The 13,363-nt window shown below is 44.9% G+C and overlaps 1 protein-coding gene across 1 annotated transcript in view; it reads right to left on the reverse strand.

Moving 5' to 3' along the window:
• LVRN (laeverin) overlaps window positions 1-13,363 on the reverse strand; it is a 65,928-nt gene that overhangs the window by 36,367 nt on the left and 16,198 nt on the right. The window contains exons 2-4 of the mRNA XM_036078970.2: window positions 12,196-12,338; window positions 10,433-10,572; window positions 6,559-6,685 (exon numbers count right to left, since the gene is read on the reverse strand). Coding sequence (XP_035934863.1) covers window positions 6,559-6,685; window positions 10,433-10,572; window positions 12,196-12,338 — 410 coding nt within the window. The remainder of the gene's footprint in view (window positions 1-6,558; window positions 6,686-10,432; window positions 10,573-12,195; window positions 12,339-13,363) is intronic.

Below are 13,363 nucleotides of genomic sequence, written 5' to 3' on the forward strand. Positions count from 1 at the left end.
GGTGGTAAATGGGAATTCCCTATACTTGCTGTGTAATTTTCCTTAAATCTACCAGTGCTCTAAAAAATAGTCTAGTTCATTTTTTAAAAGATTTATTTTATTTATTTTTTAAATATTTTATTTATTTATTTGACAGAGACACAGCGAGAGAGGGAACACAAGCAGGGGAAGTGGGAGAGGGAGAAGCAGGCTTCCTGCTGAGCAGGGAGCCCGATGCGGGGCTCGATCCCAGGACTCTGGGATTATGACCTGAGCCAAAGGCAGACGCTTAATGACTGAGCCACCCAGGTGCCCCCATTTTTTAAAAGATTTTATTTATTTATTTGAGAGAAAGAGATAGTGAGAGAGAGCAGAGCAGAAGGAAGGGGAAGAGAGAGAAGCAGGCTCCCCATTGAGCAGGGAGCCCGATGCAAGGCTTGATCCCAGGAGCCTGGGATCATGACCTGAGCCGAAGGTAGACGCTTAACCGACTGAGACACCCAGGTGCCCCAGAAGTAGTCTGGTTAAAATGAAATATTTTAGTTCACCAAAAGACACTATAAACAAATTTGAAAGGGAAATCACAAGCTGGGAAAAGTATCTGCAGCATATATAACAAGCAACTAGGTAACTTTTTTTCATATCTAAAAAAAAAAACCTCTTACAGATCAAAATAAAAAAAAAAACAAAAATGTGAACAATTCACTTAAATAATTCAAATAGCCAAAAATCTTACTTAAAATGTTCAACTTTATTATCAGAAACACAAATTAAAACAATGATATAACTTAATCTTTCAAATGTGTAAGAGGATTAATAATTAGTACTGCTAATATTAGTATTAACAATTAGGTACAGGAAAATTGGCATATAGCCTGTTGGTAAGGATGTGACCGCTACAATCTTTCTGGAGTGATCCAGCAAAATGCTTCAGAATTTTTAGAATGTTCCTACCCTTTGACTAACTCATTCAACTTTTGGGATTTATACTAATGCAAATAGCATGGATATTTATAAACATTCCCTATGTTTCCTTTAGTGTTCTTAAATGGCCAAAAAAGGGGGGAGGGCATGCAATTAGTCCAAATATTCAACCAGAGGGTTTAAATAAATTATTTTGCCAAACTGAAATGTAGACATTCTATGTTTTAAAAATGACAATACAGGGGGGCTTGGTGGCCCAGGTGGTTGAATGTCTGGACTCCCGGTTTTGGCTCAGGTCGTGATCTCGGGGTCCTGCCATTGAGCCCCATGTCAGGCTCCATGCTCAGTGTGGAGTCTGCTTGAGATTCTCTCTCTCCCTCTGCCCCTCCCCCTGCTCACAGACACACACACACACACACACACACACACACACACACACACTCTCTCTCTCTCTCTCTCTGGAATAAATGAATACATCTTTTAAAAAATAAAAAATAAATAAAATGATAATACAAAAGAATAGTTATCTGGATCATGTTGCCACATAGAGTTACCTTTTAAAATAAAACAAAACAAAAGGCCACTCAAAGAAGAGTCACAATGCTATGGTTCCATTTTTGTTAAAAACAAAGAAGCAAATGCAGAGATTGAGACTGCCCAGACAGCGGGAAAACAGACCCAAAATGTTAGCTGTGGTTATCTCTGAGTGGTAGCACTACGGAAAATTTTTATTCTTTTTTGTGCTTTCCCCAATTTTTCCAAATTTTCTATGGTGTGATCATTTACTAGTTTTAAAACTAGAAGAACAGGGGCATCTGGGTGGCTCAGTCAGTTAAGCATCTGATCTTGATTTCGGCTCAGGTTGTGATCTCAGGATAGTGAGATCGATCCCCTTGATGGGCTCCGAGCTGGGTATGGAGCCTGTTTAAGATTCTCTCTCTTCCTCTGCCTTTGCCCCTCCCCCACCCAAAATAAAACTAGAAGAACAAGAAAACATTTTACCTTCTTTTGCTAATAGAAGAAATGCCATTTTTATAATGCGTGCTACGTTTGCCTAATGAATGTTCTGTGCTGTGTTCGATATATTATTTTGATTTATACATGGTTGAAGATGGCATGTGCGGTAAAATGTATCTAGGTCATTACATAGCCTCCGCTAGTTAATGCTCCATTATCTTTGGGCATACTTAATTGCTAAGCCTAGGTTGGAACTCTTCTACCTCCCTTTTCCTCCACCTGCATCCATCCCCCCTTCCATCAACCCACTCACTTTCCTTGCAAAGTCTGCTCTGCTCCACTCAAGCCAATCCCTTTTGCTCTCTACAACTGTTGAGCCATTCTCTGCTCGAGTTGTTTGGTGCCCCAAGCAATCCTCTGTTCAATCTATGAATGCCCCCAATCTTTGCTGGCCAATCTTAACCAATTCTAAGAAGCCATTCCTTACTAACTCCTGATAATGATTTTTACCTTCAGATGTACAGAATTGGGAGTAAGCAAATTCTTGTTTCTTGATCAACTATCATCACTGGCTCACACAGAACCCTGTTTTATTTTATTTTAATGATTACCTCATTATTTTAAAATAAAGACACAGGGGCGCCTGGGTGGCTCAGTCAGTTAAGCGTCTGCCTTCAGCTCAGGTCATGATGTCTGGGTCCTGGGATTGAGCCCCTCATCGGGCTCCCTGCTCACGGGGAATCTGCTTCTCCCTCTCCCTCCCTGTTTGTGCTCTCTCTTGCTATCTCTTTCTCTCTCTCTCAAATAAATAAAATCTTAAATATAAAATAAAATAAAATAATGATATAAATACCCATGAATCCACCTCTCTCCCTTTAGAACAAGGTTGGCAAACCCTTTCTTTAAAGAGCCAGATAGGAAATATTTTCAGCTTTGTGGGCTGTATGTTTTCCATCACATTTTTAACTTTGGCATCGCAGAGCAAAAGCATCCGTAGACACTATGTAGGCAAATGAACCGTGCTGTGTTCCAATAAAACTTTATTTATGGACCTTGAGATTTGAATTTCATATAATTTCCATGTGTCACAGAATATTCTTTTTTTTTTTTTCCCCAACCGTTTAAAAATGTAAAAAACACCCTGAGTTCGTGGGCTATCCAGAAAAGGGCAGCGGGCCAGATTTGATAGCTTGCCAACCCCTAACTGAGAATGTTGCTAATAACTCATACTGTGATTCCCAGACCAGTGGCAGCAGCACAACCTGGGAGCTTATTAGGGATGAGAATTCTGGGACCAACCACAGCCCTACTGAAACAGAACTTCTTGGGTCAGCATCTGTGTTTTAACAAGACTTCTAGATGATTCCAACACACGCTGAAGTTTGAGAAGAGCTGACTTACCTCTCTCTGTGTGCTCCTTCTCAACTCACACTTCAGCGTCTTCTTCCAGCAGCTAAGTCACTATCCTCAAGTTTAGGGGGTTTTGTTTTTAAACTTTAGAAAAAAAAATGTTTCATTCTCATGGCTATAGAGTTTTTTTGTTGTGTGAATGGCACATAATTTATCTATCCATTCTCCTAACCATGACCATTTTTGATTGCTTTCAGTCTGGGGCTGTATCAAAAAAAGTTAACTATGAACGTTCTTGCACATGTCTTCTGGTACTTATGTGCTCAGATTCCTCTTGGAGATGTAATTAGAACCAGAATTCCTGGGTTTTAAGGTATTCTAATGATCAGCATTGCAAGACAATCAATATGTTTCAAAGTTGTTGTGACGATTGATACTCCCTTCAACACGGCCATTTCCTAACATTTGGCATTTGTTAGATGCCTACTTTTTAACAAGTGAATAGGTATAAATAGGTATAAAATGGTGCCTCACCCCGGCCTTGGACATTCATTTGTTAGATTACTAATGAGGTTAAAGAACTCTGCATGAGTTTATGAAGCCACATGTGTTCCTTTTTCTGTAAAACATCTATTCATGTATCTTTTCCTTGTTTCTTCTTCTGTATTGTTCTTATTTATTTGTAAGTGTTCTTTATTATTTAGGGTACTCCCATTACCACTTCTTAATCTTCTTTCTCTAAGACTTTTACTCAGCCAGTCCATTATCTCTCGCTTGGTGATTCATGGCTTTTGTTTCTACATACTGAAGCTACCACCCCAACTCAGCTCTGTTTGAACAGAGCCCCAGCCACCTATTTCTCTTGCATTCAAAAAGCACCAGGATGGGTGCCCGGGTGGCTCAGTTGGTTAAGTGCTGGACTCTTGATTTCAGCTCAAGTCATGATCTCAGGGTTCTGAGATCGAGCCCCGTGTCAGGCTCCATGCTCAGTGGAGAGTCTGCTTGAGATTCTCTCCCTCTCCCTCTGCCCCTCCCCCTGGCTCTCATGCACACACACTCTGTCTCTCTCTCTAATAAATAAATAAATCTTTTTAAAAAATTAAAATAAAATCTGCAAATCTCAAAAGCCCATATTTATTACTTTTTTAAAAAACAAGATTTATTTATTTGAGAGAGAGAGCACAAGCAGGGGGGACCAGCAGACTCCCCGCTGAGCAGGGAGCCCGATGCGGGGCTCGATCCCAGGACCCTGGGATCATGACCCGAGCCGAAGTCAGATGCTTAACTGACTGAGCCACCCAGGCGCCCCTGTTTTGTACTTTTTAAATGGCTCAACTAAGAGTTAAAATAACTAGGAAACATTTGTTTCTCTATCTTTCAAAGATCCAATAATAGAAAATCTCCTGATTTTCATCATCTGTTAAAATGCAGTTGTGAGCAAGTGCTACCTGCGTTTCACACTGGTTGAGAGACTATGAAGGGTACAAAAATGTGCCAGATATAACCCTGATGTCCCGAAGGTGACCATCTAGTCGGAATTTACATGAATTACTGAACTAAGTGCATGTATTGATCCTCTTCATCAAAAAAAAAAAAAAAAGTTTACTGTTTACCATTCTGAAAGAAGCACTATCCATAGGCTCTGAGGGTACAAAGAAAAAAACAAGCCAGATCCTGAACCCGCATTACTCTTGATCTCATGGTGGGGGGGGGAGTGCAATTAGGCTCTAGTTAAGTCAAGAGCTCCAATGGAGGGGTGCACAGGATGCTGTGAAGCATGAGGAAAAGGGCATCAGGGAAAGCTTCCTGGAGGAGGGGGCACTAAGTAGAGAAATATATGAATTAACCAGTTGGGTAGACCTCATCGCAGGATGTGCAAAGTGCCTGTGCAAGAGCCTGGGGGAGAGGAGAAGAGGAAGGTGGAGGAGGGGAAAGAGAGGGTACCAAAGCCTCCTTCCGACTCTGAAGAACTGCCAAAAGCCCCGAGAGTTTGGCAAGAGATGCACGGTTGTAAAGACAGACTATATACAGAGTCTGGACTTGATCCTCAGGGCGATGGGAAGCCACGGAGAGGTTTTAAAGACGCCAGTAATACGCTCGTTGGACTTTGCTAGGGAAAGATCCCCTGTGCCTCGGTGTGGGAGACGGGATAGAGGGGGCAAGAGGGAAGGGGGTATAACCAAATGGGGCCTGTGAGGTACAGATGATAGTGGTGTAAACCACGGAGGGCTGGGGGCACGGGGAGGAGGGGATGGAGATAATGAGGAGGAGCCTACTTGGATGGAGGGGTGCTTTATGGAACAGGGTGTGGAGGGTCACTCTGGACTGTTCCTTATCTAAATAAAGTCAAATGGAACTTTTCTTGCCTAGACAAGTGTCATCTTGAGATCCTCCGGCCACAGAAGCCTTCAAGCCCAGGCTTCTGATGCCCCCAACTCCCAAAAGGACAGGTATCACTTCCGGGATCCCTAACTGGGCCAAGGCTGCCTCATGCCCCATTCCTCCTGAACCAGCAAGCTTGAGCTACAGAGCCCCGAGCTCGCCAGGCCGAGTTCAGGAGGCTTGAGTTCCCAGGTATGGACTTCCTACCTTCTTCCACCATCTGCCCGTGTAGACAGGGCATACTTTTTCCAAGACTTCACATAACATGTCAGAGGAACAAAATACATTTACACAATTTACCCTCACGGTAGACAGAGAAAACACTGGACGACTTTCTGAGCTGAAGGGCTCACACGATTTGAAGGACATACTCTACAGATCTATAAGCAATAAAACGTTCCCGGATTTCCTCGAGGATCCTGGTGTTCACAGGTGATTCCAATTTTATACAGCAAACGTTGACAGATAGGACCCCGCGTCCTCTCCAATGCCTCACAGCTAAAGAATAGGAAAACAAACAAACAAACAAAACCCAAACAAACCCCACCCCACAGAAAACTACCCCCGACCCAAAACCTTCATTCATGGGAACTGGAGTAATTCTCACAGGCCTGCTAAAAGGATCCAGAATATTGCATCATCCCCACGCACTGGGAGAAGAAAAGACAGAACACTAGACAAAGAGCAGGGGCTAGAGGCTGTGAAACTGGCAATGAACACCCAGGAGGAGTATAAATCTTGAGGACACCTGCTGGGCACATGGCATCATACAGAGAAATAGCAAACAGGCCCCTCCGTGTTCAGGAAGGTGTAGGACACAAGGCTGGGAGGCCAGCAGGGCTGCCCCCCAAAAGAGCAGCTAAATGCTGACAGTGGGTCTTTGGAGGCTCCTCTGAGTGCCCTTTGACCTTAACCCAGGCCCCCCACAATAGGAAGTCCATTGCATCGGAAGGGAAGATGGCTCACCTGTTTTGGGAAGAGGGTAACTAATATTAAATAGATCTTCCAGAAAAGAGAAGATGGGACCTGTGAGGTTCAAAGCAAAGTCTGCATTTCCGTTCGCGATGGCATCTTTCCGGGCCCAGATGCGTATCTAAATCAAAACAATGAAGTGGTGATTAGGGAAAGCAGTTGTGACTTGGGCAACGGGCAGCCTGCTTGCTCCAAATCCCTGATGCTCTGGAGTCAAAGCCTTACCTTTTTGGAAGAAGCTACAGAATAGAATGTTGGCCGGTCACCCGTGAACGACATGTGGGTGTTACAGGGGTGCCGACCCCGTGCAGTAAAAAAAATCCACAGATCACTTTAGGGTCCCCAAAAACTTAACTGCTAATAGGCTGCTATTGACTGAAAGCCTTACCGATCATGGGAACAATCACTTAATACACATTGTGTCCATTACATACTGTTTCTTACAGTAAAGTAAGCTAGAGAAAAGAAGACGTTATTAAGGAAATCATAAGGAAGAGAAAATACATTTACAGTGCCAAACTATGCACAAAATCCGGGCATAGGTAGACCCGCTGGGTCCAAATCTGCATTGCTCAAGGGTCAACTGGAAATGTGCACAGGCCCTGGAGAAAATCCAGAAGGCTGTTCGCTAAGATGTAAGCAGTGACTCTCTGGAAAGGGGTGTTATTTCAGTGTTTTACAGTAACGTGTCTAAACTTTTGGAATTCAGAAATAATCCTTGGGCTAGTATCTACCCCCACCGAAAATGTAGACTCTGTCTTTGAGTAAAAGAGCATGTTGGACCCTTGCTTCCCTTTTTAGGACCTATTTCCAACGTTCCCAAACAGAATCGTGCGGTTAGCAGGGGTTACATGGTGTGGTAGAGATTACACACGTCTGCATTGTGCAAATTTAAAATGGTTCCTTCATGCTTATTAGCGCTGAAGTCATTAATAGGGCGATCTTGTCTTCGAAATTTTAAGTAAGGTTAATTCCCTTAATTTAAAGAAGTTCATCAATAGTTCTTTGATCTTACAGTGGTTGAGCAAGGGAATACAGTCTCTGTTTATGACACTTCCTCTTTAGTAGGTAAAGAGACATCCCTGCCTTGTTAGTTTAATGTGACCGACCTATTGTTTGGGCCCTTGGAAATTGATTTTGCGACTTTGGTGGCAACTTTGCTCCTGTTTGACCATTCATTATTATTATTATTTTTTAAAGATTTTATTTATTCATTTGACAGAGAGATAGAGAGAGAGCACAAGTAGGCAGAGAGGCAGGCAGAGGGAGAGGGAGAAGCAGGCTCCCCGCTGAGCAGGGAGCCCGACGTGGGGCTCGATCTCAGGACCCTGGGAGCATGACCTGAGCTGAAGGCAGATGCTAAACAACTGAGCCACGCATGCATCCTCATTATTACTTTAATAGGAAATCATTTTATATCCCACAGCAAAAGCATCGGGGCACTTTTTTAATGGGGTTGCTAGCGTGAAAACACCGAAGAACATGCACGAGACTCAAAAACCCTTGAACGAAAGGTCGAAATGAGGGCATTAAGATAATTGTCCTGATGTGAATACCGTCGATGTGAGGACGCGTTCTCTGCCAAACACTGGAGAAAGTGCTGGGAAAATGAAAAGCAGGACAATGATATTTCCAGCTTGCTGCGCTCCAGGAACGCATTCACCTTCCTCTGCTTGTATTTCTGCTAGAAAATTTGTCTTGAATTAGGTGAATTTGGAATTACGTGAGGTCTTCAGGAATGTTCCCCTCTCACAGAATGCAACCACCTGCTTCTGGGGCCTCCGACCTCATGCTTTTTGGCCTCCCCCACGCTGCAGGGGCCTCCTTCTCCCAAGAAGGAGGCCCCAGGACTCAGCCCTGCCCCTACACGGCACTTCCCCCACCCCCCACCTCCAGTTCCAGGCAATGGGAAGATGGCTGCACCCAAACCCACACTGCGAGTGGAAAGAACATTCCCTTTTCCCCACGTTCAAGATGGATGCATTTTCACTGTAACTTCTGGAGAAATAACAGAACCTTTGTAGGTTCAATTTTCAGTTTCAAAACTCCTCCCCCAAACTACCATCCTATAAGCCAAAGGGGAAGCAAGTGATGGAGACTTCAAGCTGTGTGGGAGGGAGCTAACACCAAACAGTGAGGAACACTTGGAAGATGCAGCCGTAAAATTCCTTCAAATCCACACCTCGCCCCCCCCCCCCAGTGTGATCTTGGGGTCCTCCCTGCACCCAGCAGACCTCAACACCTAAGAGAGGAAAATCTTCACACGTGCGTGCCAAGTCCTACTCAAAAGATGTTATTTCCAACCTTAGGTCTGTGTTTCCATGTTTATCCTCATGTCAAGGAATAACCACCTTTTCAATCTCACTAAATTTTTATCTCTTCCTCGACAAGCAATTGTTTGTATAATCTGGACCCTCTTCCAAGAGTACATTCTGGTTCCCCTGTAGGATAGACAGCAGACTCCTTCCCTTTGTAGAGAGCTGAGCCGGAGCCAAACCAGCATTCCACTGATAAACTCATCCCAAATTTCAATCTTCTGGCGAAGAATGGGCCTTTCTTAGGCCTCTTCCGTTCCCTCTTTGCTTCAATGGCAGCTGGTTTTCTTTTCAGGGCTATCTTTCACCAAGAAATGGACTGGCCCCTTTTTCTCAAACTTTCTGCTGAAAGAGCAGCCCCAAGAGCCACTGGCCCCTTGAGAGCCACCGGCCCCATGGGAAGCCCCATGATGTGCTTCCACATCATGCCCGAGGAGATTTCTCAGGAGGTGTCGGGAATGGTTCCCTTGGCCTGCGCTCCGTCTCTGTATCTCAAGGCCCCACCAGTGACTCTTCGGGAAGCGAAATCAGGCTGCAACCAATAGCTGAGGAGGAGAGCTGTGGTCTGCGTGGAACACGGTATTGTTCCGTCAGCGTGCAGAGCAGTAGCTCGGAGTGATTCGCCCCTGGTGAGAGGCTGGTCTCCTCCACAGCCTCCTGATCTGCACAAGTCCATGGTACAAGCCTGGAAGATGCTGGGCCCGGGGAGAGAGTCTCCACCCGCTGTGGGAGCCCGATCTGCCTCAGGTCTGGGAGGTCAACGTGGTGAGACAAAACACGGCCTGCGGAATCGGCCTTACTTCCCTCCACGCTCCAGTGTGGGGTGTGAGCCAGATGGTAAAGGACTGCGGTGGGAACCTGGATATTTGCCCAGAAGGTGACTACAGAAGGAGGGTATGACTGGGTGAGAAGGAGGTGTTTCAGGACAGAGCGCCTCCTTCACCCAACTCTGAGGGAGTGCTGTGTTTCTCAGAGTTGAGCAAGCCCGCCACCCTGATCCATCACCTGCAGGCACCGTTTCCATCATGTGGCTGTTCCCAGCTGGTGCCCAGGGCCGTATGGGGCACTGGACACCCTGACTGTCACCCCCGCTTCAAGGCTGTATCACCTCGTGGACTAAATAGCAGGCAAACCTGAGTTTCAAGGCGTGAGCGCAGGAGAACTGTGGCGTCCCATCTGCAAAGCCACACTAGAGTTTCTTTCTTTCCTTTTTTTAAAAGATTTTATTTCTTTGTCAGAGAGAGAGAGAGTACAAGCAGGGGGAACTGGAATGGGAGAGGGAGAAGCAGGCTCCCCGCTGAGCAAGGAGCCCGATGCGGGGCTCAATCCCAGGACCCTGGGATCATGACCTGAGCCGAAGGCAGATGCTTAACGACTGAGCCCCCCAGGCACCCCTCCCCCCAGTAAGAGTTTCAAGAGGGCCTAGAAACAGTCAGAGGGGCCACCAGGAGGTGACATGGGAAACGGAGGCATAACCCCCGGATTCGGAAAGAACGGACGAACCACCCACAGCCAGCACGAAGGCACTCACCTGGGCTGTCTTCCTCACTCACCTCCTTGCCCCTTTCGGTTCTGTCCACGTGGGCATAGTCACATACGGCCAAGGCCACTAAGTAAGTCGGCATGTGGGGCGTCGTGGAAAAGGTGGTGACTGTCCACGTGCTTCCATTCGTGTCTCTCCTTGCAGACTGACCTACAGAAATCGATTTCAGTCCAAATCACTGTAAACCAAAGCACTAACAGCCACCTCTGAAACCATGTGTCCAGGCGCGTGTCACCCAACGACTTCTTCCCAGCCAGTCCCCAGAGTCTAGCAGTTTGGATTTCTCCACCCCGAACTCATCAAAACCATATGAAGTGAAATAAGTCCGAGAAAGACAAACACCATATGATTTCACTGATGTGTGAAATTTAAAAGGCAAAACACATGAACAAACCAACCAACAAACAAAAAAACTGGAAACTCATAAATACAGAGAATAAAATGGTGGTTGCCAGTGGAGAGGGGGCTGGGGAGGTGGGCAAAATGGGTGAAGGAGATTAACAGCTAAAGTGGGGAGGGGTGCCTGGGTGGCTCAGTCAGTTGAGCATCTGAGTCTTGGTTTCCACTCAGGTCATGATCTCAGGGTTGTAAGATCGAACCCTGCTTCGGACTCCATGCTCAGCGTGGAGTCTACTTGAGATTCTCCCTCTCCCTCTGCCCTTCCCCCTGCTAGCTAGCACTCTCTCTCTCTCTCAAAATAAATAATCTTTGAAAAAAGATCAATGCCACAGGGATACAATGTACAGCATAGAAGATGGTGACTACACTTATCATGGTGAACTGTGCATAATGTCACCTAATTGTCGAATCACCATGACGTACCTCTGAAACTCATGTAATCTTGTATGTCCGCTATACTTCAATTAAAAACATACAAACAAAGAAACGACATTAGGAAGATCTAGGGACAGCACCTTTGCTCTGAATCGGTATCTTGAGTAATATTGACGGAGGGCCAAATCCATGGGCACATAGGTGAGGCCCACGACGCACCTCTTCTCTTTTCCACCCACTTCTACTGTTTCCTAGACCAGTCCAGCTCTCACAACACTTCATCTAGAGCCTCCCAGGCCCCCAGGAGGTCAAGGAAGAGCAATTTGGCCATTGTACGGTTTCGGCAAAGTCTTCAGTGGAGGCAGGCTGGGTCTTTAAAGCTGAGGGCCGGGTATCTGATGTGAATCAGGCTGGCATACATTAACAGGGAGTGGTGGGGACCACAACAGGCTGGGGGGGGGCCCCCCGTTCTCCAGGGGACAGCCTCTCACGAGCTCTAACTATTGCTGTCACGAAGGGGCTACATGCTTCGTGTCCTTATATCTTCTGTTTACAAGGAAGTAAAAATCTTGATTTTTATGAGAAATCTCTGGATTTTTTAAAGTTCAATCAGAAGAAAAAAAAATCATGTGAGCCAAATGAAACACATCTGGGCACCAGATTCAGACTAAGTCTGCTAGCTTGTTATCACTAATGATCAATATTAAAGGCCAAACTAACGGGCAGACAGGCTGCCAAGGAATAAGAACAACGTGGTGTCCCCAGCTTCCAATGCAAAAAGAATCAGGATTTACCATCTCCGAGACGCTGGTGCCGATACAGACCCCAGGTGACTGCTCTCCCTAATTATAATACACTGCCGATACACGGCCTCGAAAACCTACTGATATCAAAGGTATTAGAGAGTTAAATATCCATGCATACACATATATATGTCTGCACACACACATATGTATCATTACTATACACGTATATATGAGGACAGGAAATATTACTTACCTAGTTTTGGCATGTTGGAAAGGGCCACATAGCTTGGGTGATGAATAATTGTAATATTAAAAGTTGCCTTTAGAGCTGGCTCATCAAAACAAGGAAACACACTCCTGGCAAATGTGGGTTCCATCTGAGACGCTAACAGGGCCCTGCAATACAGTTTTGGGAAAAATCTATTTATTTTTATTTCAAATTGGGGGAAACAAAAAAAAATATATGGAGGGATGATGGCTTATAATTATATTCAGGAAGGAGCTGGAGTATTTCCCCTCATCTTCCTCGCTGCCCTTCCAGTTAAAACACACACAGTTTAGTTCTCACCACACCTTGGAATTCTTGTAAGACCTAAAATACAAAAGACCTATTTAATTTTTGACCACAAAATACTATTTACTTCATTACATCATATGCCTTTAAAACCCTCTGCAAACAAAATAGGGACAAATATAGCAAATACGCAATGACAGTCTTTTGAGAACCAAGTTATTTTTTTAAACTAGGATTACTTTTTGGGGACTGGACTATTGTTCTCATCCTCCATCGAAATGCAAGCAATGTTTACTGGAGAATTTCTACATTTTTATCTTTTTCTCACATGGTCCCTCTTCTTCATGGTTGAAAACTTAGAAGAGGTTTCATTCTGCACCCGCTGGGGGTAAATGATCTAAGTACATGCCAAATGAAAAAAAAAAAAAAACTACTTTCATTTACATATGGGTAGATTTGTCAAATCCCTACGGCTCCTTCCCCGATCTCCATGGAAAAATACAAAGAGTGGCATTACCCCACAGTGCACTGGTGATTTATGGGGAAAAGTTTAGGGACAAGAGTGCCCTGGGCAAACAAGGAGATTGTCAGGTTCATCCTCTGTAAACACGGCCAAAATCTGACAAGAGATGGGTCCTTACTAACAACTTTCTTCCCAAATAAACCTGTGGTCTCATTAAGACTCGGTGACCTGGGACCCTGATTTGGGATGACAATTGTGGATGCTAATTCTTTTTTTTTTTTTTCCCTAAGGTCCTGAGACTTACTGTCCCTGATGCATTTACCCTTGTTTCAGGCCCAGCTCTTAAATAAATAACAAAGGAATTCAACAGGGTGTGAGAGAGTATGGCCCCTGCATTATCACCACCTACCTCCACCATGATAAGGCCCCCACTCACATGAAAAT

The sequence above is a fragment of the Halichoerus grypus genome, chromosome 2 (genome assembly GCF_964656455.1).
Source record: "Halichoerus grypus chromosome 2, mHalGry1.hap1.1, whole genome shotgun sequence".
Taxonomy (NCBI): domain Eukaryota; kingdom Metazoa; phylum Chordata; class Mammalia; order Carnivora; family Phocidae; genus Halichoerus; species Halichoerus grypus.